Genomic DNA, 25,439 nt, shown 5'->3' with positions numbered 1-25,439 from the left:
AATGTGGGAAAAGAATAAACCAGTCGTTAATTAGCTAAAACTTAATTTGATGAAGCATTGAGCATTGCCCCAAATTACTGAGAGACCAATCTTAATAGCTCAGTATATGTCTTTTTACCAGTTCACTACAAGGGACAATTATGTCTCCAACTTTGGTGAACAGAAATTTTCTAGCTTTGTGTAATCCAGGGCCCTTCTCAGGTCAGAAGCCAGGAATTCCAAAGCCAAAGGCCCCAGGGGTTACGCTGCAAATTTAGCCCAAAAGGTTCCCAGTGCCTGTTGATGCCAGCAGCCGCAAGAAAGAAATGCCCGCCATGTGACAATGGATCATTTAAGGCACACCTAGACCTTCATCTGCAAAATCGAGGCAACAGAGTTCCAGCTGAAGAGGCGGAGTGGTTTATGATTGGTTTTATTCACACTAAAATGGGCCTGGAGCAGAAGAGCAAATGACTGGTAATCTTTGCCTTTAATTGAAAACCTCTTGAGCAGGAATAATAGGTCAGAAATGTTCTGTATCAACTGCATAAGTAAGAAGGCTATGAATCCCTATCAGCTGAATGCATTGCCTAATAGCAGTGCTTACCTTCCCGGGCTGGTGGAATCGTGGGAGGGGGAGGAGGTGTAGGTGGCTCTGTAGGAGCTTCTGTTGGTTTTACAGCTAGGATTAAAAATAATAATTAGCAAAACGCAACATGTGCACATTTCATATCTCAGAAAGTAAATTTTAAGAGCCATTTAAGTCCTCGATAACAAAGCAAGTGTCATGGGCACTGACATACTGGGAATCCTATCTTATCCAAAACTGGTACCATTGGTAGTCACTCAACATTGACTACAGCAGCGCGAAGCGGAGCCCAGATGCAAAGGGAGAACGTAAGACCTTCAGGTACAGTCAAATGAGCAAAGGTCACTAATACGGATACAGGTTCACCTTCTCACTGTCAGCTAGAGCCAGCTCTCCCTCCTTTAGGTCTTTCCTTACAATTACGCCAACTCTAACCGGGGCAGCACGGATTTGCTGCAGATAAAGGTGCTGCACCAGCCACGGACGCCACTTCAAGGACCTGCCATCATGTCACTATGGCTGCTCGTAAGCAGAAGTGTCACACAGGAGTGACTTACGTCTCCCACACCCAGAGCATCCTACTCGGAAGCCTTACAGAGACTCCCCAGATTACTCAAACACTTACTAGTATGTTCTTTGACAGAGACACCTGGTCCCTCAAGATTTGGTGTCTGCACAAAGACAGTGACGCCATAATCAGTGTCTGGTGACAGGCCGGTGAAACAGTGACTGGTTTCTGACCCACGCACGGTAATCTCCTGTCCTCTTGTTCCTGATGAGGACAGCAGAGGAAAAACGCCAGTGTCACCAGTAATTATATTTAAAGACATTTTGATACATCCTTTTATAAATAGAACGACACCTTTACGGAAGTCTTAAATGTGGCTACTATGTGCTCCAGGTCATGGTTTTGCACACGTACCATCTGCAGGGCTCAGTTTCAGCCTGTAGGAAGTGGCTGCCCGGTGAGCTGACCATCTAACACAGAATGTATCCCACCCGACCTGGTAAGGTTTCAGATCTGTCACGTTCAAATATACTACAAGAGAAGGACAGAAAGAAATAGATTTACTTCATAAATAAAGGCAGAAAGCATACTTTTAAGTCACAACACAATTTTAAAACTTCCACTGGGGCTGAAAAAAATAATGTCTAAAGTCTCACACTGTTTCTTCATGAGAAACATACATGAAACAAACACGAAAACATGGTATTGTCAAAACCGACCTCCCTTTCTATGACTGATTTTCAAGGGAAGGAAAATCCACATTCAGGCGTACCTCTGAGATACTGCAGGTTCAGTTTCAGACCACCAGAATAAAGCAAATATTGGTACAATACAGCAAGTGACACAAATATTTTGATTTCCCAGTGCATAAAAGTTTTATGTTTACACTATACCATAGTTTATTAAGTGTGCAATAGTGTTATGTCTAAAAAAATAATGTTCATACCTTCATTAAAAACACTTTATTGCTAAAAAGTGTTAACCGTCGTTTGAGCCTCCAACGAATTGTAATCTTTTTGCAATAGTAACATCAAAGATTACGGATCTCCGATCACCATAACAAACATAATAACAATGAAAAAGTTCGAAATATTGCAAGAGCTACCAAATGTGACACAGAGACATGAAGTGAGCAGATACTGATGGAAAAATGGTACCAGTAGACTTGCTCCATGCCGGGTGGCCGCAAACCTTCAATTTATAAAAAAACACCGCATCCGCCAAGCACAATACGGCCAAGTGCAATGAAACGAGGTCTGTCTATAGCCCCTCTCAACACAATGAATGTCCACGACACCTCATGAAAAATAATAAAACAAATTTTCTGAAAGGCTATCTGCTAAGTCCTCAAATAGCCATTAAAGCACTTGATGACAACAAAATCTATCTGTAAGCTGAATCAGTCATCACGGCATTTATGTGAAAACTTTCAATTAGATCAATACATTTAGGTAATATACATTTAACATCAAATGTCCGGAAAAACCACATAGCATCCCACATGGATAAAATCATAATTTTTATAATTTTTATCTTTTAAAATTCAAAATGTATTTTCTATGAAACAAACATATCATTATACATTTTGTATACTTGATTATATGATGTAAGTATTTGTTTAGCTGGACACAAAAGAGTTACCTACTCAATGCTGAGGAAACATGCGTAAGAAAAAGAAAGAAAGAAAATTAAAACAGACTGACCTGGTCATTTATACTACACTTTTTCTTACAACCACAAAAAGCTACGTGACTCACATGTAGTGCCTTGGTCCGTCAGAGGGACACTGAGTCCAGAATCATACTGAGCATAAACATTCACATCATAGGTGGTGCTGGGGTTGAGATTGTGTAACGTGTATGATGTCACTTCTCCAACAAAGACCTCCATGGGCTCATTGGAACCTTTAATAACAATCACAAAAATACATAGAAATATGCCATCCCTAGTCTCAAATTTTTCTTAAAATCAAATAACTTATACTCAAATGATAGTATGAACACCATTAATTCCACAGCCCTTATGCACATGCTCCCCGTAACACACGCTGCATTACGTGGTGAATACAAAACTGTAAGCAGAGACCGAAGCCTTTTCCTTGTTATTCTCAACGCATAGCACAGTAGCTAGCATGTGTACTAATGAATGTAGCATGTGTGTAATTAATGTTCCTTTAACGAATAGATCATCACACCGTCAACTACTCTAGACTCTCAAGCCTCTTCTTTACGCTCCAGTTTGCCAGCATAGTGCTTTGTACATACTGGGTGCTCAATTAACATTTTTCTGCTGTAGAGATGATTTGAGAACGTCTATCTCCCACCCCGTTCCATGCAGTGTGGTTACTGAAAGTCCTCCACCTTGAAGTTCCCTCTCCATTTCTTACACAGGCTCACATATCCTTACACTTGCCTTCTCTCCTTTATTTTTTTCTAGTTCACATCCTTCCTGGGTGCATGGAAGATACCCCAGCAAATTTACTATAAAAGGATTTTGCTTCCATTTTGCTAAACATATAGACAGAAGGTGGAAACATAGAAGGCGAATAACTTAATAGAGGGGACATCCATTTAGGTGAAAGTGGCAGTGGGAAGCTGAAAGCAAGCCTGCCGTGACTAAACTAAAATGCACATGCCCCGAATGGAATAATACCTTGACCTGATGGGAAAAATACACAAGTTTATACTAAGTAAGTACTCATTATTTCACAATCATAATAACATATAGGTTGTCTGAACACAGCTTCAATTTGTGCAATTTTATGAACCAGATCAGACGTTTTAGTCATGCAGATTAACGGGAGTGGCATCTAAACCCATAGTAACAATGATACTTTAGACCATTGGCTTAAATACTATTTCCAGAAACGTTACCTCTGGTAGGAGAGGACTTGATGTGATAACTGAACTATCAGGAGAATCTAATCATGGGGGATGCAACAAAGAACACCCTCATGCACAAATAACCCTCCAATGCATTTCTAAGATGATAAAGGTGCTTCCTTACCCACTGGCTTATACACAATTTTATATCCGAGAACGGGAGATGGTGAAGGATCCCAGGACACTCTGAATCTCGTATACCATTCATCTGAGATGTGTATGTTCTGAGGAGGAAGTAATCCCACTGGAAACAAATATTGGCACACGTTACTGACCTTTTATTGACAAACGAGGAGAGAGCACAGAACTTTATGAGTATTGACCACGAATACTGACAGTGCAGCCTCATGAGAGCAAATTAATAATATCCCATATTGTCCCGCTCCAGAAAACAATGAAAAGGTATTGAAATGTTCAACGGAAAGCTTAGTAGTTTTCCAAATTCAAACAGCAAATCAAATGGACTCAGGAACTGGTGATTTCTAGAACTGGATTCAGAATTATAAAAAGTAAAAGAGATCTCATACCATTTTTTTGAACATTATAGATCACAGATTGTTAGAGCCAAAAAAATGAATTTAATCCAACCATCTTATCACAAAAATAAGATATGATTTGCCCAAGACCACACAGCTAGTTAGTGACCAAAACGAGGTTCTTCCCCAGCACCACTATAACCTCTACCAACATAACCTGGAGTAAATGCTCACACCTCCAGAGCACTACCCAACTCTACCCCCTATTAGATCAATGCTGTGAGGTAGGCTGTTAGTCAGCCGCTGAGTTATTATTCACAGCATTACACAGATAAGGACTCAACTTCAAAAACTTTTTTACAAGAGAAACCAGAAGTGGCTTTGGCCCTTCCTAGAAAACTAAAGATCTAGTAGAGATTTGTTTATGTTCTTGATTAAGCATAGAATTCTGAAATACGGCATTTCCTCCAGAAAAATACCAAAATATATTCTGAAACCTAAGGGAAGAGTGAAAATGGGAAGCTGTTAAATTAAAATCATCTTGAGTCGCTAGATGGAGTCTCTGTTGACTCAGTCCTGTAGACAACAGGTGTCAATAAATATACAAATTCCTGGCCTCCAAAGACTGAGCTGAAACCCTCTGGTCCTGCTTTTCTCTCAGGAGTTTTCAGATGTTACCTCTCCCAAATCCTGTAATGTTGTCAAGATCATTTAAGTAGAAAAAGAGTTTGGGCGACTAAGTGTAGCAAGGAGCCTGAAATCATGTGACTTAAGTGGATTTTGGCTGAACGAAGTGGAAAAGTGTCTTACCCATGTCTCCCAGTAACGGAACCCAGCGGACCCATGGCCCAGCCCACCTTCACGCTCAGCCAGGGACTCTCAACTTTGCCTGCACACTAGAACTTCGGCAGGTCTGGACCACGTCTAGACCATTAACACCAGTATCTCTCGGGGTGGCGTCCAGGCGTAAGCCTTTTTAAAGGTCTTCAGATGATTCCAGCAACCAAATTAGAGGACTTTTGATCTAAACCATAAGAAACTGCCACCCACGCAGGCTAGAAAAGGGGCCTGAACCCTGGTAAACCATTAGTAAATAGAAAAAATAGTTTTTTTAAAAAAGCTAAATTTGTAAAGACAGAAGATGATTACTAATCATCTTGCTTCTTTTTCATGACTTAAGATTCTGTGGTGATGGGGTCTTTTTTGCTGACACTTAATTGACTGAGTTAACAGCTACAGCCTTAACTGACACCACATAAACTAAAACATTATTCAGTGACTAAGCAGTGGTTTTCCAAAGAATAAAACTATCTCAAGCAAAGCAAAATATGCAGATTTGTGTCTCATTTTCCTTCTTTCAGTGGACCTTTAAAAAGTTAATAACACATTCCGTTGTCATATCATTCTGACAAAATTCAATATCTAATACAAATGTCATTGCAGCATCAATGGAGTGTCTGAGATATATATACTCAAATACTACCAAATTTAAAGATTATAAAAGGTTTAAGACATTTACCAGTTCTTCCATTTCCTGTCAAATGGGTACCATCTCCATCTTCATAAACAGCAATAACAGTAATTTTATATGGGGTATCAGATTGCAGGGGCTGTAGCATTACATTGTTTCTTCTGCCTGGGACAGTGGTCTGCAGGGGAAGTTAAATTATGAAGTTATCACCGGCTAGAGGACTTCCAGATCAATACTTTTGTATGTATCCCCATAAACGGCAATGTTTTCTTCATGGTTTCTTTTTCTTGCACAATGCTCAAGGCGAGGCAAACTGTCTACCACTGTGCGACAAGGGAAATGGTTTTAGAGTCAGGCAGGTCTCAGCTCAAATCCCGCATCAGCCACCTCCCAGTCTTGTGTCTCAGCGTCTCAGAAGGATGGAAGCCGTGAGGATGAAAGGCAGTATCTCGTACAGCACCTCCACACACGTGACTGTGCTCCCCTCCTTCCCCGCTCCTCCATGTGTGTCAGTTTCGTGGTGCTCCTCCCACAAATATGCACCCTGCGCCCACCGTGGGCCAGGTGTGGTACCAGCCACTGGGAACCCACTGGGGAGCAAAAGCGGACTCAGTTTCTGTCTTCAAGAGCATCAGTTTTGGCTTCCCTGGTGGAGCAGTGGTTAAGAATCCGCCTGCCAATGCAGGGGACACGGGTTCGAGCCCTGGTCCGGGAAGATCCCACGTGCCGCGGAGCAACTAAGCCCGTGTGCCACAACTACTGAGCCTGCGAGCCACAACTACTGAGCCTGCGCTCCACAACGAGAAGTCACCACAATGAGAAGCCCGCGCACCGCAACCAAGAGTAGTCCCTGCTCACTGCAACTAGAGAGAGCCCGTGCACAGCAACGAAGACCCAGCGCAGCCAAACATAAAATAAATAAATTTATATTAAAAAAAGTATTAGTTTTGCTAATATTAATTAGGGGAAAAAGAGGAAATGGAAAATACATTCAGCTGCCCCCACGAAGAGCAAATGAACCAGACAGACCTCTCAGTCTCTCTTCCAACTCTATGCTTTGCTTCTACAAAAAGCAGGGATCACTTAAACCATGAATTCCAGCGCAGAGTCCCCTAATTCCAAATGGTGAATTGGGAGGGAAATTACATTTTTAATGTTTTCAGAAAGTGACGGGAAATTGCGTATTTGTCCATGGCAAGGCTGAATAAACACTAAAGCAGGAGCTTCTCTGCTTTGGCAAACGAAGTGTGGTAATACCGCTTACCCCATCTTGATCAGAAACTCTTAAATGGCAGTTACATGGGTTTCTGATTAATAAAAATAGGGGCTTGAATTAAAGCCTAATATATCAAGTTCAAGTAGATATCATATTTTATAACATGGGGATAATGAAGGGAGAACCATCAGAGAGGATGTATGTGGCAAAATGGCTGCAAACCACAGACCCCACTGTCTTACAATCAACATTCTGTGTAAGAGTCTACTAAACTATCACATCAATGAATCACTAGACTTTAAAGAAAGTAGTGAGTTCTTCCATCCATAACAGATGGATATACATACTGAGGGCTAGGAGGAAGTTAGAAGAAACTTGAATCTGGTTCTGGAGTGACAAAATATGACACTCAAAAAGTTTAAAGCTAATATGAGAGTATGTATACTCCAAAACCAAAGTGTACCCAAAAATGTTAAATTCAGAGCAAAGAGAGCTTGATTAGCCCTGGAGTATTGAAGGGAGACCTTGTGGAGGAATTGTATTTCAAGAAAGGTTAAGATTTAGAGAGTCACATAACTCGAACATTAAGTTAGGTAGCTCAGAATAATAGGTACCATGTTTCACTGACTCAGTTCCTATGGTATAATTAGATAGTTAGAAATACATATTTTTATGAGATAAGATAATTTTTCAACCTGTGTGTAGAAGAGAAATGAGCCCAAAGATACTGATTGTGCAGGTGGCCCCAATATCACATCAGAGAAAGACTCAGCTGTAATCACAGCACTTCCTAAAGAAGAAAGCTTCCTTTCACCCTCCAACCAGGTGAGAGATTACAAAATGCTCAGATGAAAGAGTGACAGACTCACGTATTCATCGATTGGGTCCCCAACGGTGGGAGAATAAATGATCCTGTATTGCTGAACTGGCCCATCAGCGTGGTCCCAGGCTACCGAGAGGCTGTTGGTTGTCTCCCCAAAGACTCTCAGATTTCTTGGTCCACTTCGTGGTACTAAATAAATAAATACAACAGAGTTGGTTTCCTGTCTCTGACCATAGTGGGCACAGGGGTGGAGGGAGGGGTATGAAAGAACGGAACCCAGGGCAGAGTAACTGTACCCCAGTACTTCACCACTCTCTGGGTTGCTTACTCCCTTATGATGAAATACACATGTACGGCTCTAATGTGAAACCATAAACAGTAGAAAGTGCTGCATTCAGAGCTACGATTACATGTGACAGAGACAGAGAGCTTCCAGTGACAGAGAGCTAGGTTTGAACCTGAAAGTACAGACTAGGAGAGAAAGGGATTATTTTAACTGCTATAAGCACCTCCTGTTTAATGAAACAGAGAGGCCGTGCCCTAACACTTCCAAAGTGCCCAGTTGGTGAGAAGACCCACCGCAGGCAGAAGAAGGGAAGAAACGCCTCCTTAACTGGGGTCCCAGATGAGAAAACGGCCAAACGACATCACTCAGCTGGGAGGGCAGTCATGGGCCCAAGGCTCCAGGCTGAACGTGACTGTGGGCAACCCAGCGCTCCCCTCACCTGCGCAAGGTAGAGGCGATTCCCCACACCCCTCACTCACCACCCACACCCCCCACCACCACCCAGGCCTCCCGCCCCAAGTCACAAGGGAACCCGGTGGAGAAAGGATTTCCGCCTCACACGTGCGGCCCTGGGCAGGGCTGGGATTCCCCTCCGCGTCCGGGTAGAGGGCAACGATGTTCACGGAATAGGGTGTGTCCGGAATCAGCCGCTCCAAGTGCACGGTGCGGGTGTTTCCTGGCACCACGATCTGGAGGGGAGGACACGCCAGATTCTGCTTGACCACAACTCAAATGCTTACTGAGTCTTTTATTAGTTGGCATGATAATGTTTACAGTAAAAGGCTGAGCCCAGCACAGCAGAAACCAGCTTCTGTGCTACCTCATGAGACCTGCCCAAGCCACACTGTTAAATGCAATTTATCCTCAGAAATTTCCTCTCCAAAAAAAGTTAGTTCACACTTGACCCTTAGTGACTTCAACTATCTCCCATCTGTGTTCATTATAAAGGTTCTCAAATACAACATCCAGGGCTCATGATAGTTACCCAAAAGCATCCCGAATGTTAGATACACATAAAAGGGACCACACACACACACACACACACACACACACACACACACACACTGGTAAAACAGAGAGCTACTCCATGCAATGGATAAGGGCAGTACTGTCTGAATGTGTCCTACCATACACAAGGACATACAAATCAATATTCTTACAGAGCACATCTATCTCTCCTCATTTGTTTACCTTTGTTCGTCGTCATTGTCTATTTTGGTAAAGACTTGTAAATTAAATTAGTCTATAAATTTACTTTCCCATAGGTGTTCTATCCCTTGTCAAATTAGTAATTTCTGATCTCAAAATTATTAATCTACTTAGAAAACTGCATAGTACTATGAATTGAAGATAGATTGGGCAACCTGTTAAGAGCCAATGAACGCAAACTTTAAGGTATTTTCATAACAAAGACGTGTATGTTACAACAAAAGCCCATACTGACGAGGTCTAGCAATGATTTGCATTCACTACTGGGGCTTTTAACTTATATAGCTAATTTGCATTTTTCCAAAATTCATTTTTGCTAACTAACCCTATCGTTAATACACCTACTTTAATTCATCAAAAGCAATCATTTAAGCCTTACACATGGGCATGCCCGTGGCTTGCATCCTCACAGGCAACCAAACAGGACACAAACTTGAGACTAAGCTCATCAGAAAAGGAAGTTTCCAGGAGACCCAGTGCCACACCAACTGACTTATTGTTGCTGGCCAGCAACTAGAGCAGGAGGCACAGTAAAATCTACAGCATTCTTCTGTCGAGCTCTACGACGACAGCATGACTTACAGATTCCGAGGGTCTCGGGCCAGCCAGGGGCGAATACACGACGCGGTACTGCTGCACCGGCCCAGGCGCCGAGTCCCAGCGAATGTCCAGGCTGTTTGGCGTTGGATTGTACACTTGGACGTTTCTTGCCAGCCCTCTCACCACTGAGGAAAGAAAAGCCAACACATATTTCTTACATCTGTTTACATAGGTCAAGCTTTTGCTATCACTTCTCCAAAACTTCTACTCTGTAACAGGATAAAATACTGTCCTCCTTAAACTTCTAATTATCTACACACAAAAGCAGATTAAAATTCTCCAAATCCAAATGTAGTCAAAATTAGCCAACTATGTCCTTGGTCTATATGGAAGCAAAGTTGTTGCCAATAAAAACAAGCTAGTAAAAGCACAATGATAGCACTGGGTTGGCCACGAAAGAACAAGGGGCAAGGGACAAGATGCTTCAGTTTTCCAACACAGGTAATGGAGAGACAGAGGATTTTATAGCTCTGCCTTCTAGGTGAAAACTGACAACACCGATGAAGCCATCTAATTCCATCAGCTACATTCACCCATTCATTCCTTCTCATTCAACAAATAGATACTGAATGTCTTCTGTGATTAAAAGAAAAGGCAAAAGGAGGGAGAAAAGATACACTCAGTTCTCAGTTACCTGCCCCAAAAGGGACTTAGAAAACATGCAAATTAAATCCATGTATTAACCCCAAACTCTAGTTTAGCCAATAACATCATCTTTCCAGACCGCTAATCTTTTGCCAAAAGAAGTCATCTGTATTTGCTCTCTTTTAGCCATCAGCAAGTGTATTTTTAAAGCCAAAGAAATATTTATAGGTATGCCCCAAAGCCTTTAAGCAGTACTAGAAAGAATTGTAAAACCACTATACGTTGCTTTCTCAAGATGTTAATGGCAAATGAAAGCACACAGATTTTCAGCGCCAAAAAGCACTTCACCAGCAAACCAGAGAAATGTGCGATCAAGTAATGTGATGAACAGATTTCAACAATTGACACTACGCAAGCCAATTACAAAACACTGCTTCACACAAATTTATAAGGCACAAAGCAAAGCTCATGAACTTTTGTGAGTGAAACAGAATACTGGTGATTACATACACATTTATAAATCCTGAAATTATCATTTCAGAAGAAGAATGCCATTATAACTTTTTATTTCATACACTAAAATATTAACAGTTGGTGGTGTTTGGATGGTAAACTATGGGTAATTTTTATGTTTTTGTTCTATCATGAATTTTCCAAATTTTCTTCAGTGGGCCTATATGGCCTTCACACGGAAAAGCAAAGCGTATCACGAAAAAGCTATATTTTTCTGCCTTCTTACTTACATGTCCTTCCAGTATCTGATATGCGTCCTCCATCACCTTCAGAATAAACGGGAACGACTGTAACAGTGTATGAGGTATCTGGCTGCAGATTCCTAAGAATGGCATAATTGGTATTCCCAGGGATTGGTACCTAAAGATTTTAATAAAATGTAAAGTATCTGATTTGAAAAACCTGTCAAAGAAATAATACTTCGAATAATATAATACTCAAAATATTAACTCAAGACCAAGTCAAGAAGCAAGTTCTGTAATATCGGGATGTAACGACATGCCCCCAGACAAACTGTTATAAGAGTCTCTGAAGAAAGACTTCTCTACACTCACCCCACGCTCCCTCTCAGAACTCCCTGGAAGGATTACTTCCCCTAGCCCCAATCCCCCGCAAAAACTCCCTGATCACCCAGGCACAAGACACCAACCTACCGTCCTCTGTCAAGTCCTACTAAATGAATATGAACCTCTTCAGCACTAAGGTAAATCGGTTATCTCTTTAGCTCCACTTTGCAATCATTCGGCTACAGCTAAGACAAACATGCTTTTTTCCCTACAGGAAATAAGTACCAGTTCCTCCGGACCGCCTGCTGTGGGTGCGTAGAAGAGCTTGTACTGGCGAGGACTGCCCTCCGCATGGTCCCAGCGAACGTTCAAAGTGCTGGTGGAAGGGTCGTACACTCTGAGGTTCCTCACAGTATTCAAAGGCTCTGAAATGCACGGAAAGCCCATCACGGTGCGGTCCTAACAAGCCAGCACTCACAAAACACAGGTTCCCTGATGTCTCCCCAACCCACAAACATTTGTTGAAGTCCTGAATAAGTGAAAGAATGTCTGTGATCATCTGACACATGTCTCATCTCTCCAGAGAGATTTTGGCCCCTGAGCGGTTTTTGTTTGTTTTATCCTAGAAAGTAATAAACGTCTTTCTCCTTGAACAGAGACAGATGACTCCAAGTAAGGATATTGAAAACAATTAAGATCATTATTAACACGGCTTTTAAAAGATTAGCAAAAGGCTGTGTCACCCCAGGGTTTCCAGAGGAAGATGGGATTCCATCCCCACGAACGTTATGTAAAGAGCCGTGGGAGTCTGGGTTCACTTACTGGTCTTGCCCCTTCCTGTCATGCGACCGCCTTCACCGTCTGGATACAGGGAGGACACAGTGATGGTGTAAGGAGTGTCAGGCTTCAGCTTCTGCAGCAGCACGCTGTTTTGCCGTCCTCCTATCGTGGTCTTGAGTAAAACAGGGATAAGTGTGAGCCTTGCTCTCTCCATCTCACTGATCTGTTAGAAAAAGCTCTTTCTACAGGGGAGCTATTTGAGAACTTTGCCAAGATCTGGAAACAGGTCCCACAGTGAAAGCTGAAAATATATCTTAGGGTGTAATTTTAAATGTAAAATATGCACTTTCGATCATAAAAAAGGATTTTAAGCCTTAAACTGGTGACCTTAAAAAAGATATTTCAACTTGCTGGCCGCCAGCACTGTGAAATTTCATCCAAAACACATTTCACAGATCTCTTCCCCAAAAAGGCATTAATCATAAGTGAGCTGCAAAGGAACTTTAAGATAGCAAAGAATTGCACAATAGTAGAGGCTCTGCACCATTAAGTGTTATTCTTACCTTTTTACAGATGTTTTTTATTTGCTTAAGAAACATATTAAAATGATTCAGCAAAAGATCTAAAGCTTTCGGTTTTCCCCCTCAAAAACTGCCCCTCTAACAGCATGAGCTGTGTAAACTACGTGACGGGACCCTCTGCCAGGCCACACTCAGGATTCCAGCCTTGTGGTATGAAGCTTTTTCAATATCCTCTGATTACAGAGCTTGAAGGTTTTAATTCATTGCTTAAGGCCATCTAGTTATCTTGCTGAAAGGAAATTTGTATGATTTGTTAACGGTCTACCAGATTCAGATGTTTATGCCATACTAATTAAAATCGCATGAAAATGGCATGCGGCCCGCGAATCCACATGTGGATGGCTGGTCCAGATGTTTCCCACTTAGCACGCATCCACTCAAGCAGTCTGCGTTTCAGAGAAAGCCTCAGTGAATCGCTGTACTCCTCCTCAATATGGGCAAATTGAGCCACAGTGGCTAATTCTAACAGATTTAGTATTTGAGGTTATGAGAACAAAGTATCGACGTATTTGATACTTAACAAATCTGAACGCATCCGCTTAGTAGAACTAGCCTCATGAGGAAGCGGAATGGTGTGTGCCTGTTTCCCCCATCCAGCTCTCCAAAATATGCCAGCGTCGGTGATTCATTACTTTGATTATTTCGCAGACTAGCATTAAAATGCAAATATCCTTAAGAATAACAGACCTTAAGGGATTATCAGCTAATACTGTACAGAGGATACATTTATGAGACTCCTTCTAATTATAACAAACAGCTGAGAGACAGGAAAGAGAGACCCAGGGCAGCATTTGGATGGTCAGTACCACCAAGAACAGAAATGCTAAGGACAAGCGTTGCCTAAATCTGGCCTGGCACAGATGAAAGTTCTGTTTCTGCCATTAAAATATCAGTCCGTCAGATGTGTCTCATTTTATATAAAAGCCAGTTGATGACACTTGGTATTTAGTTTACTACTGATAAACTCTAAGAAATTCTTAATCCAAACGTATCACACTACCTAAGTCTAGATCTGTGGAAACCTCAACAAAGCAGCTCACAAGAGCACTAGTTCAGCTAAACCCACTTACTGCGCAGGTTCAGAGACCTTTAACCACTGCCAGCATCTACCTCTGCTAACGCCTCTAAACTGGGAAGAGGTATGACCCATTTGCTGGAGCTCAGAGAGTCAGACAATTAAAAGTTAATAGCTCACTCTCTCTAAGGCAACATGAGGAAAAGTCACAGCCCCCAACAGTCAACAAAATGCTAGACCTCACCAAAAGAGGTATTTGAAATAAATTAGAAAGCATCGCCCTATCTGTGTAAAAATCGTGCTGCTTCCTGACCCAGGGTAATGTGTGCAGTTCTGGTCACACATTTCATAAAACAAAGCTGAAGAAGGTTCAAAGACAGACAACTAAAGTAAGCAAGGTAAATGGAGCAGGGGTCTGTTAAATACGGGAAGGCTGGGAAGAAAACGAAGATGAAGGCCGAGTTTAGAGTCCTACAATCCTTCTCAGGAACCTCCACTTGGATAAATATAAAAGTGATAAATAGTATAAGTTAGGTTGAACAGATACCCAGATCTAGAAACATCAGATCTAGAAGATACCTTATGACATGCAAAACACAGGAAAATTAGAATAATGGAAGTTTAGCAAACTCTCAACACTTGATCAAGTTAGAGATGTAAGAAATGAAAATACAAATAGAGTCAAAAATCTAGCTGTCTTCGTGGATGACCCACCCCTAATAGTTTTTAAGGAAAACATGAATGCATTGAGGCACATGCCTGATGCTGTGAGGTTCCGTCAGGGATGAAGCCAAAAATTCCATCCAATACAGCAAATCTTGCAACTCTCAAAACAGTAAGTGTGACTAACTAAACACTGGGAGTGAGAGGAGTCTGAGAAGGAGAGGGTAGAATTTATCTAAAAGTCACGTTTTTTCCCAAATGAATTACCGTCTGTTCACTGCCTTCCCCTGCTGAAGGCTGATAGGTGATTCTGTATTTCTGCACACGACCACTAGCAGGATCCCACTTAACAGTCAAGCTGTTAGATGTTGCATTGTACACCTGAAGGTTTCGTGGGCCACTTTTCGGAGCTGAAAAAGGATTGTTGAGAAACAGAGTAAACAAACTGGAGAATGCCTCTCCCACAAATATGCACTGTTCCCAAGGAAATCAAGAGAGCTGTATACTTCTAGGCTTAGAACTAAATTTTTTTTTTAAACATCTTTATTGGAGTATAATTGCTTTACAATGGTGTGTTAGTTTCTGCTGTATAACAAAGTGAGTCAGTTATACATATACATATGTCCCCATATCTCCTCCCTCTTGCGTTTCTCTCCCTCCCACCCTCCCTATCCCACCTCGCTAGGTGGTCACAAAGCACCGAGCTGATCTCCCTGTGCTATGCGGCTGCTTCCCACTAGCTATCTATTTTACATTTGGTAGTGTATATATGTCCATGCCACTCTCTCACTTTGTCCCAGCTTACCCTTCCCCCTCCCCGTATCCTCAAGTCCATTCTCTAGTAGGTCTGCATCTTTATTCCCGTCTTGCCCCTAGGTTTAGAACTAAATTTGACCCGACGGTAAATGATGGTCATTGACTCTCAAATGACTCCTCAACAAACAGTAGCAAAGAGCAACGTTTTTCGAGAAAGACCTGTTTAAAAGAGGTCCCAATCGACACCTTACGATTTAAAAGCAGAAGGCCTGTTTGCAATGGATTTTGTGTTATTTTTCATTCATTCATTCATTATTTGGTCATCCGTACAATCAGCAAATTAAATTCTTACCTTGTGTTGTTAAGGGTATCAAACGCACTACAAAAAACAGAATATGGGGAAATATTACGAATATAGGCATAGCTCTATTCTGTTCATTTTAAGATAACAACGTCCTACTGAAGGCTGAACACCTACACGTGCGCTCGCTGCCAGTCAGGTCTTCGCTTTCTGACTCATCAGGATAGATGGCGGTAACAGAAACTTCATAGAGAGTGTTCGGGTTCAGGTTTTCAAACAGCAAAGTATTCTCATCTCCATTTAGGATGGTCTTAGGGGAAGAGGAAGAAACAACAAACCCACACAAGGTTAAGTCACAGGTGTATCATGCACTCCATGGCAGTTGGTTGACAACATTTAGCCAGATATTCCTCCCGCTTTGAGGCATGCCATGAGCTCAAAAGTCACTAGTAGGAAAGGATGCTTTTCAGGCAACAGAGGTAATAACATATTTCAAACAAGAATCCCTATAATGAAATGCGATCTAAAAAAAAGAGAGAGAGAGAAAAGAAGAGTTAACACTACCTCCATCTTATCTGTGCTTCCAGAAGGTGCCCAGGTGATTCTGTAGAGAGACACATCAGAAGCTCCGTGATCCCAAGTCCCTCTGAAACTCTCTGGTGTTACTTCAGTAATCTGTAGGTTTGCTGGGGCTGGCACAGTGCCTGTCATGAGAAAAGGCAGGACTGTTTTTCGATGTGATCCCCAAACTTAATATAATAAAACTGCCTTGTTCTATTTTAATGGACATGGGAAAACTGGTTGACAACATTGCTTAGAACCAAGTATCTTACCAATTCAGTTCATTTGAAAGTAAATATGAGAGAGAGCCCCGAAAACTGCAAGCATTTTATGGCTATAATAGACTACTTCCCGTCCATTAAAATGGTGATTTTTCTTTTTAAAAAGGTACCATTTAGTCATACTGTTCTAACATGGTGGTTCTTCATCGTTTTGTCCCTCACGCTTTTTGAGAATCTACGGAAAACCCTGGACTCTTTTGCACAGCAGTACAGAAGCACAGACTTTATTTAGCCCATAATATCAGAGGGTTCATGGACCTTCATGGTCCATGAAATCTTATGATCTAAGTAATCCACGCATAAGCTTTTCCGGCAGGTCACTAACCTTACACACAATGTGAAGCTGACTGTATCAGCTCTATTCAGAGGCAGGACTAGCCCTGCAGTGCTGATGATGGCTGAAATCCCAACTAAGAGCCCTTCTGTTGACCAGGCACGGCAGCTGGTTTGCAGCACAAGCAATTTGGAACGTCTGACACCAGTTCTGAGCTTTCATTGTCAATTATTTCTCTATCATCTCCTGGTAACCAAAGCCAACCACACAAAAGCCAGAGCCACCAAAAATTTGTTTCTATTAGTTACAATGAAAAGGCCCATTGAGATAATACCACTTTCACACGCACAACTGCAAAACAAACCAACCATTAAGGGTGCACTTTGGATGTATCTAAAAGTTCTTAGGAAATCTTAAGGATTAAAAACAAGTATTAATTTAGTATATTAAATGACAGGCTTTGACTCGTCTTTCTTCTTGACTTTTTCTTCCCTTTACTATTCCTTTACTTCCCTTTAAATTCCTGTTGTATTTATGAAAATCTGTCAGCCTGCTCATATGGACAAATTTTCGTCTCTAGCCACTACCCTTCCAGGAAAGAACTGGTGCCAAGAAGGTTATTAAAGTTGCTAAGAGATTTCACATGGTAAGAAAACAGCAGAAGTGGATACTGTCTGGAGTTAAGGAGGAGGCTGTGAAATTTGACAAGATGCTTTGATCATGTATAGACAGCTGGGCACTGAAGGAGAAGCTTCTGAGCCCCTGGTGACGGAGTTGCTGGATAGGAGGTAAAGTTCTGGATTATAGCACTGATCCCTCACCACTAGCTTCCTGGACGAGGCTGGGCAAGTCATTTAAATTCTCTAGACTCCCTGTGCTGTCCACCATGGGAGGCACCAGCCACATGAAGCTATTGAGCATTTGAAATGAGGCATCTGAATTGAGATGTGCTAAAGGTGTAAATTAAGACACACCGGGACCTAATGAAACTTAAAAGCTTTTGCACAGCAAAGGAAACCATAAACAAGACCAAAAGACAACCCTCAGAATGGGAGAAAATATTTGCAAATGAAGCAACTGACAGAGGATTAATCTCCAAGATTTACAAGCAGCTCATGCAGCTCAATAACAAAAAAACAAACAACCCAATCCAAAAATGGGCAGAAGACCTAAACAGACATTTCTCCAAAGAAGATATACAGATGGGCAACAGACACATGAAAGAATGCTCAACATCCTTAATCATTAGAGAAATGCAAATCAAAACTACAATGAGGTATCATCTCACACCGGTCAGAATGGCCATCATCAAAAAATCTAGAAACAATAAATGCTGGAGAGGGTGTGGAGAAAAGGGAACCCTCTTGCACTGTTGGTGGGAATGTAAATTGATACAGCCACTATGGAGAACAGTATGGAGGTTCCTTAAAAAACTAAAAATAGAACTACCATACGACCCAGCAATCCCACTACTGGGCATATACCCTGAGAAAACCATAGGTCAAAAAGAGTCATGTACCAAAATGTTCATTGCAGCTCTACTTACAATAGCCAGGACATGGAAGCAACCTAAATGTCCATCGACAGATGAATGGATGAAGAAGATGTGGCACATATATACAATGGAATATTACTCAGCCATAAAAAGAAACGAAATGGAGGTATTTGTAATGAGGTGGATGGAGTTAGAGTCTGTCATACAGAGTGAAGTAAGTCAGAAAGAGAAAAACAAATACAGTATGCTAACACATATATATGGAATCTAAGGAAAAAAAAAAAAAGGACATGAAGAACCTAGTGGCAAGACGGGAATAAAGACATAGACCTACTAGAGAATGGACTTGAGGATATGGGGAGGGGGAAGGGTAAGATGTGACAGGGTGAGAGAGTGGCATGGACATATATACACTACCAAATGTAAAACAGATAGCTAGGGGGAAGCAGCCGCATAGCACAGGGAGATCAGCTCGGTGCTTTGTGACCACCTAGAGGGGTGGGATAGGGAGGGTGGGAGAGAGGGAGATGCAAGAGGGAAGAGATATGGGAACATATGTATATGTATAACTGATTCACTTTGTTTTAAAGCAGAAACTAACACACCATTGTAAAGCAATTATACTTCAATAAAGATGTTAAAAAAAAAAAAGACACACCGGATTGCAAAAACATTACTACCAAAAAAAAATGTGAAATATAAATAATTAGTGTACGGATAAATGTTGAAATGCTAACATTTTAGATACACTGGGCTGAATAAAACACATTATTAAAATTCATTTTTCTCCTTACCTTTTCTATTTTCTAGAAAATTTTGAGTTACCTCTGTGGCTCCCATTATATTTATTGGGAACCCTGCTGGCTCTAGACCTCAATTTCTTAACCACCATTTAATTAGGAAATGATGGGCTGAGCACCGAGTCAGAAACTGGAGATTCAAAATTGAGCAAAATAAATATGTTTGTGCCTTCATGAGGAAGGAGCGAGGGGGAAGTAGAATAGATAGGAAAAGACCAACAGGCAATAATAATTGGGTTAAATACTATGGAAGCAGCATGAGAAGGAGAGAAAGCGACATCCCTTGAGGTGGCCCAGAATGGAGCAGGGAAGATGGGGCCCCTGCAGGTGCCCTGTATCCTTCCACCTTCCCGCTGTGGAATCTCCCCTTCCTCTGAGTGCCATGTACCTCACCTTCCTTACGTGATCCCATGTATCATTACTTTTTATCGTCACAATGGAATACTACTGAGAGCAAAGATGCCTATATTTTGTTAGCCCTGATAGCACTTTACATATAGTAAGATCTCAAAAACAATTGATAACTAATGCATGCTTTCCAGAGAAAACGTCCCATATGCTTTCTCCCCACCCCCTTACACACACACACACACACACACACACCCTGGTTAAGTATCTGGAAGATGAATTAGTGACAGTGGCTGATAGAATAATAGGAAAGAAATGATCATAAAAGGAATGCACATAAAGATAGAAGATGGGAAGAAAATAAGTGAAAAACAATCTATGAACCCAAACAGTATAAAATTCTGGCAAAAATAACATTAAGAAATGCACAGGGCTTCCCTGGTGGCGCAGTGGTTGAGAATCTGCCTGCCAATGCAGGGGACACGGGTTCGAGCCCTGGTCTGGGAAGATCCCACATGCCGCGGAGCGACTGGACCCGTGAGCCACTGGGCCCGTGAGCCACAATCACTGAGCCTGCGCGTCTGGAGCCTGTGCTCCGCAACAAGAGAGGCCGCGATAGTGAGAGGCCCGCACACCGCGATGAAGAGTGGCCCCCGCTTGCTGCAGTTAGAGAAAGCCCTCGCACAGAAACAAAGACCCAACACAGCCAAAAGTAAAAATTAAAAAAAAAAAAAAAGTCCCTACAAGATTTAAAAAAAAAAAAAAAAAAGAAATGCACAGAGAACTATACTCAGTATTTTGTAATAACCTATAAGGGAAAAGAATCTGAAAAGGACTACGTATACACATGTGCGTGTGTGTGGATAACTGAATCACTTTGCTGTACACCTGAAACTAACACAACATTGCAAATCGACTCTACACCAATAAAAAAAATTTTTTTTTAAAGAAATGAAATAACCCAGTTAGTTCAGTGACACGTGCATGCAGTGTTGTTTTCCAATTATCAATAAAGCGTAAGCACAACTCACGGGTGGTTTCTTGGGCAGTCGCTGGGGGAGACTCCCCCTCATCATATACCGCAGACACGCTGACTGTGTACCGGGTTTGTGAGATGAGGTCTTTAAGAGGTGTGCTGGCCCGTGACCTGTCCACCTCTACCTACAATAGAGCAGTGGAACCATTTTTACAAAGTTTAATTTTGACAGCCCTCTGTTGTTGGCTATATCTCTCAGCACAAGAGCATAAGAATTGTGGTACAAAAAACAGCAGTGTTTTCCAATTTGCATAAGAGTCCAGGAACTGGAGATCATTTAAAATGTTTCCAAAGTGGAAAAAATGTATGTACTGAGCTGTCTCTGGCACTAGTGTCTGGTAAATGATGACTGCCTAGGAATTCAAACAACCTAATCGTTTCCCCCGCTTCCCCGTCTCCCTTTGTATCATTGTGCAATTTCTTTCAGAAAAATTCTCCTGTGCCTTCGGTGATTAGACCCACTGGTCATTGTACTGCTTTCGACATTGAAACCCAGAATGAAATGCATGTGTGCACATGTATAAATTAGCTTGTGTGCAATCCAAATGACCAGCACAGTCTGTAACCGGGTGCTTAGAGAAACGATTTCTAGCTTCCAAAAATGCCTCTGGGATTCTCACATTAATGCCCCTTCAGGCAAACATAAGTTTTAAACCCATTCGCCGGTGAAGCTCCTCAGTTTGCTTCCGCTTTGAAGAGGGTTGTCATGGAAATAACTCCCCATCTCAGCACCACCTCAAAAATGCTCAAAGCCAAAGGGACAATCCTCTGACATTATATTCCGACTTTCTCTCTGTCCTGCTCAAGTGGCCTATCTTCCCATTCCCTGACAAACTCCCCCTCTTCTTTCCTGCATCCCCTGGCTAGCTTTCATTTTTAGAAACATTATTATGCCATTTTTTAGTAATTCGTAGAATGCAGAGCACCATATTAAGCATCTGGAGGAGAGCGAAATGCCACCTAGATTCTATAACTCTTTACCTACAAAGGGTGATGTTTTCAGGATTAATGTCACACAGCAGAACATTTCTAAACTAAATGCAAGACAGTCCAATATATTATCAATATTCAAATAGTGCTCTGTAAATACATAACGTTTCCAACACTGTTCATAAAGTGACGAGTATTCAAAACACGCTATACTTGTTTAGGTTCTTCTGCTAAACCTACTAGGACTAAACAAATATTTCTAAACCCCTTCTAACCTCAACCTACCTCTTTGGCATCCTCTTCTGGTGTTTTGTAGCGAACAATGTATTTACGCACTTTTCCAGGTGCAGGTTCCCATAAGACGTTCATGGTGCTGTGAGTCACATCTCTGAGTTTCAGGTCTCGAGGACTGGGCAAAGGCACTGGAAATGCATGAGACATTAGGGCCAGATGTGGTTCTCAGCCACAGAGCTCTAAAGCATCCACACAAGCTTTCAAGAAGTTGTTTGGAGAAAACTTAAAGGTGTGCAGCAAAGTAACTAAACAAATTGGCTATGATGATAAAAGCACTTTGATTCTACCAGGTACAGCTGAATTCTTCTTAAGGAGGCTTTTTAAAAACAGGATAAATTTAAATTTTTATCACAACTCTAACTTCTCATTTATATGTTAACTTTTTCCCACTCTATTTAAATAAGCTCTTACTTGTTGCTCAGCTATAATAGATCATAATTCACCATAAATGTACAGCTCACGTGTCTTTATCAGATATTTAAATCGGTTAAGATAGAAATCAACATGAGTCATGCTTCCTGAAGAACGTGATAGAAAAACAAATGGTTACAAGAGTGAAGCATGAAGATAAGCCGAAATTAAGCAACCAATAAGCTTGCGAGAAAACCCACAAGAACCCAAACGGTTAGAAGAAAATCCAAATGATAAATTTTCACCAAGTCGAACAAAGCTTTACCTTAAAAAGGACAAGGAGGAGGAGAACTAATGGAGAGATTTTCTCTTGTTATTTGAGACGTATCTCACTCTCTCGAGCCGCCTCTTTCACCAACCTCCTTTGTCTCTCCTTTAAAGTCTGTACCTCTCTCTTCCTGAATCTGTCTCCACTTCCATGTTTCTGCACCTCCATCCCTTCAATGTTTTCGTCTCTCAGCGCCTCTCTGTGCCCTCTATTGCCCTACTGCTGCAGTCTAGCCCCACATCCAAATCCATAGCCGCATTCATCTTTCACCCCACTATGACTCGGGTCCCCTCGCCCAGCACTCCCAGAACACGTTTCCACGCCTGGCTGGCTCCCCACTCTCTCCACCTGGTCAACCCACTGCCGCAAACCACCAGCTCCAGATAGGATCCGACACGTGACAGACGATTATTTGTTGTCAGTGACTGTATCCTGCTCCGCCTTGCGGGGTTTCTCTTTTCTGCTTCATCATGCTTCTGTCTCAACGCCGTTCCCCATTGAACGTTTCTTCCAACTTCTTAATTTCCTTCGAAATGTGGTCTGAGACTCACAAAATTTAAGCCAAGACAGACTTAGAATCCCAGCATGCCCACCTCGAGAAGCATGAAACAAAACTACCAGGTGGGTAAGGCCAGGAGCCTAAGAACAATCACTGTCACTTTTCAAGAAAAAGCACCTAAATGCTAGTGAAGCAACGCAGAAACACAAAAGGGGCTGAACAATACACACAAGCGAAGTGCAAACCACGAAAGGGTCCGGGTCCTCCATGCTGCTCGACATTTTTATCAGTACATTCTCAACACCTAAGCGCAGGACTGGAGTGTCGTAGATGATCGGTATGTTTGGGGATTGAGTCAATTTACTTAACAGAAACAGACTTATTCATACGTGCCATAGTTTCTACTTCAACGAGAACTTGGAACATCTTGATCTTAAACCTAGTATCTTCCTCCAAAACTACACTCACCCGACATTCCCTTCTCACCAGTGCCATGCATCTACAACAACAAGTAGATTTCATGGATCTACAACAGTAGGGATAGTAAGACGCACCGTTATTTTATGTTCTATTCCCTGACTGACACCTCACCAAGAGCAATTGTAAGACACCACTGACTGTAAGATACATCTCAAAATATGGGAAAATAAATGTGAATCTTACAATCAATTTAAGATGCTGCCATAAGTCCAGAAATAACCTTAATTCTCAAGTTAGATTGCCATAAGTAATAACCCTACAACTGACACACAGATTATCAAAATTATCGTTAGCACGATCGGGTGAAAGAAGAAGCCTAAGGAACGTGTTGTATTCACAGCAATAAGGGAGGAAGGAGAACTGGCGACGTCTTACAGGTGACCTCCCTCGCAGTGAAGGGGTCGCTGGTGAGGTCGTGAAGGGAGGCCTGGACCGTGACCGCGTACTCAGTGTTGGGGAAGAGGTCACTCAGCTGCACGTTGGTCACTGTCGGCTCCAAGCGCATCTGCCGAAGGACATGCCGAGGGGAGACAACACATTCAAATTAAACCTTTCCACTAACAGGGGATGGACAATTACACCAATCGGTGACTGCTAGATTTTCACACAACTTTGATTTTTCATTTCTCTGCCCTGCATTTCCTTTCTCACGCTGATGTTTTTTTAAGATTCGTCACAGGTCACAAATCTAATCTTGTGTTTTTCTGCTTTGGGTGTAAAGTTATAAATGAGTTCGTGAGTAACTGCCCCTTAATGGGGACTCTGCAACCCTGAAGTCCCAGGAAGACCCAACAATAAAGAAACAAACGCCTCCCACCTCTTTGGGTTTGGTCGGCTCTGTGGCGTTGATGGGTTCGTAGGACAAGGTGTAGCCAGTAGCGCCCCCCACTGGCTGCCACTGCACGTGCATGGTGGTCGAGCCAATGTCGTAAATGTTCAGGCTGACCACGGGCACCGGCACTGTTGGAATGGAAAAGAAGACACCAGTCTAGTTCTTGTCAGTCTACCCATTTTTCAATCGTTTCCTACTTAGTTATTGATATTTGTATATGCTAAATAGAAAATAGGTTGTTGTGAGAAATCAATGAGAGTTAACATAACCCTTTCCTCTCCCCGCGAAAGCTCGATCTCATTGTTTATCGCCACCTCATACTAGGACTGCATGTGATAACTATTTCATAGAGCAAAGAAGTTTAAGTGTAAAATGGCATTCTAGTGAGTTCACGTGGAAGCCAAAACAGACCAACTTCCTGAGATTTCAATCCCTTTTTCCAGAACATCTGTAAGTTGGCCATTTTCATTCTTCAAACATAAAATTTCATACATAAAAAGCCAACATCATATTTCATTTCTTTTTTTTTTTAATTTTAAATGAGAGTGCCATCTATTAATAAGTGGAACTTAGGGGACTCTTCAGAAAGAAGATTAGCCCACAAGGCAGAGTAAAAGGCTTACTGCCTTCTCTCCATTTAACACCTACACAGCTTTCTATTTTTTTGTCCTAAGATTGAGTTTAAAGTTTTAAGGAATTAGCAGATTAATCCTGCCCATTATGAAATACATTATTTCCCACCTCTGATGGTCTAACATAAAGGGAAATAAGAGAAGAGATAAAGACCTAAGGGACTGAGCAGTAAGTAGAGGCGATGCAGTGACGCCCACTCCTCCCTCTCGTAAGAGGCCTCCCTTCTTCCTGGAGCCCAGCCACGAAGATGGGAGAAGGAAAGAGTATTTTCATATGGCTTCAGAAGCCCTACCAGGAATAGGAGTGAGGAACATCGTTCCCCAAAGCTCTACTCAAAGCCAAAGCCATTAGAGCTTCTCCAGTAAAGACCAGAGTCCAAAAGTCAGTAAAAAAAAAAAAAAGGGGGAGCTCTCACTGCCCGCAGGAAGAACTGAGCTGGGTCACTCCTGCAAGCTGCTCTTCCAGGTAATCTGAGCTCCACTCCCCACATGGTATCTTCCCTTAAGAAGTGGATAACTGTTAAAGGTACTTTTCCCTCTAAGATATCTCAGACCATGA

The 25,439-nt window shown here is 41.9% G+C and overlaps 1 protein-coding gene across 4 annotated transcripts in view; it reads right to left on the bottom strand.

Annotated features, from left to right (window-relative positions):
• COL12A1 (collagen type XII alpha 1 chain) overlaps window positions 1–25,439 on the bottom strand; it is a 118,448-nt gene that overhangs the window by 41,610 nt on the left and 51,399 nt on the right. For 3 of the 4 annotated variants that reach the window (XM_007167998.2, XM_007168001.3, XM_007168003.2), the window contains 20 exons: window positions 24,234–24,376; window positions 23,792–23,921; window positions 21,750–21,886; window positions 20,530–20,659; window positions 16,304–16,443; window positions 15,917–16,049; window positions 15,791–15,817; window positions 14,950–15,092; window positions 12,466–12,595; window positions 11,929–12,068; window positions 11,368–11,497; window positions 10,022–10,164; window positions 8,790–8,919; window positions 7,991–8,133; window positions 5,954–6,083; window positions 4,083–4,202; window positions 2,834–2,980; window positions 1,491–1,607; window positions 1,194–1,340; window positions 587–661 (listed from right to left, as the gene is read on the bottom strand). In XM_007167998.2, the coding sequence (XP_007168060.2) occupies window positions 587–661; window positions 1,194–1,340; window positions 1,491–1,607; window positions 2,834–2,980; window positions 4,083–4,202; window positions 5,954–6,083; window positions 7,991–8,133; window positions 8,790–8,919; window positions 10,022–10,164; window positions 11,368–11,497; window positions 11,929–12,068; window positions 12,466–12,595; window positions 14,950–15,092; window positions 15,791–15,817; window positions 15,917–16,049; window positions 16,304–16,443; window positions 20,530–20,659; window positions 21,750–21,886; window positions 23,792–23,921; window positions 24,234–24,376 (2,535 nt within the window). The remainder of the gene's footprint in view (window positions 1–586; window positions 662–1,193; window positions 1,341–1,490; window positions 1,608–2,833; window positions 2,981–4,082; window positions 4,203–5,953; window positions 6,084–7,990; window positions 8,134–8,789; window positions 8,920–10,021; window positions 10,165–11,367; window positions 11,498–11,928; window positions 12,069–12,465; window positions 12,596–14,949; window positions 15,093–15,790; window positions 15,818–15,916; window positions 16,050–16,303; window positions 16,444–20,529; window positions 20,660–21,749; window positions 21,887–23,791; window positions 23,922–24,233; window positions 24,377–25,439) is intronic. The other variant, XM_007168000.2, reaches the window with a different exon arrangement.

The sequence above is a fragment of the Balaenoptera acutorostrata genome, chromosome 14 (assembly GCF_949987535.1).
Source record: "Balaenoptera acutorostrata chromosome 14, mBalAcu1.1, whole genome shotgun sequence".
NCBI lineage: Eukaryota > Metazoa > Chordata > Mammalia > Artiodactyla > Balaenopteridae > Balaenoptera > Balaenoptera acutorostrata.
Note: the sequence above shows the minus strand (reverse complement) of the source record. Positions and strands in the feature narration are given on the sequence as shown.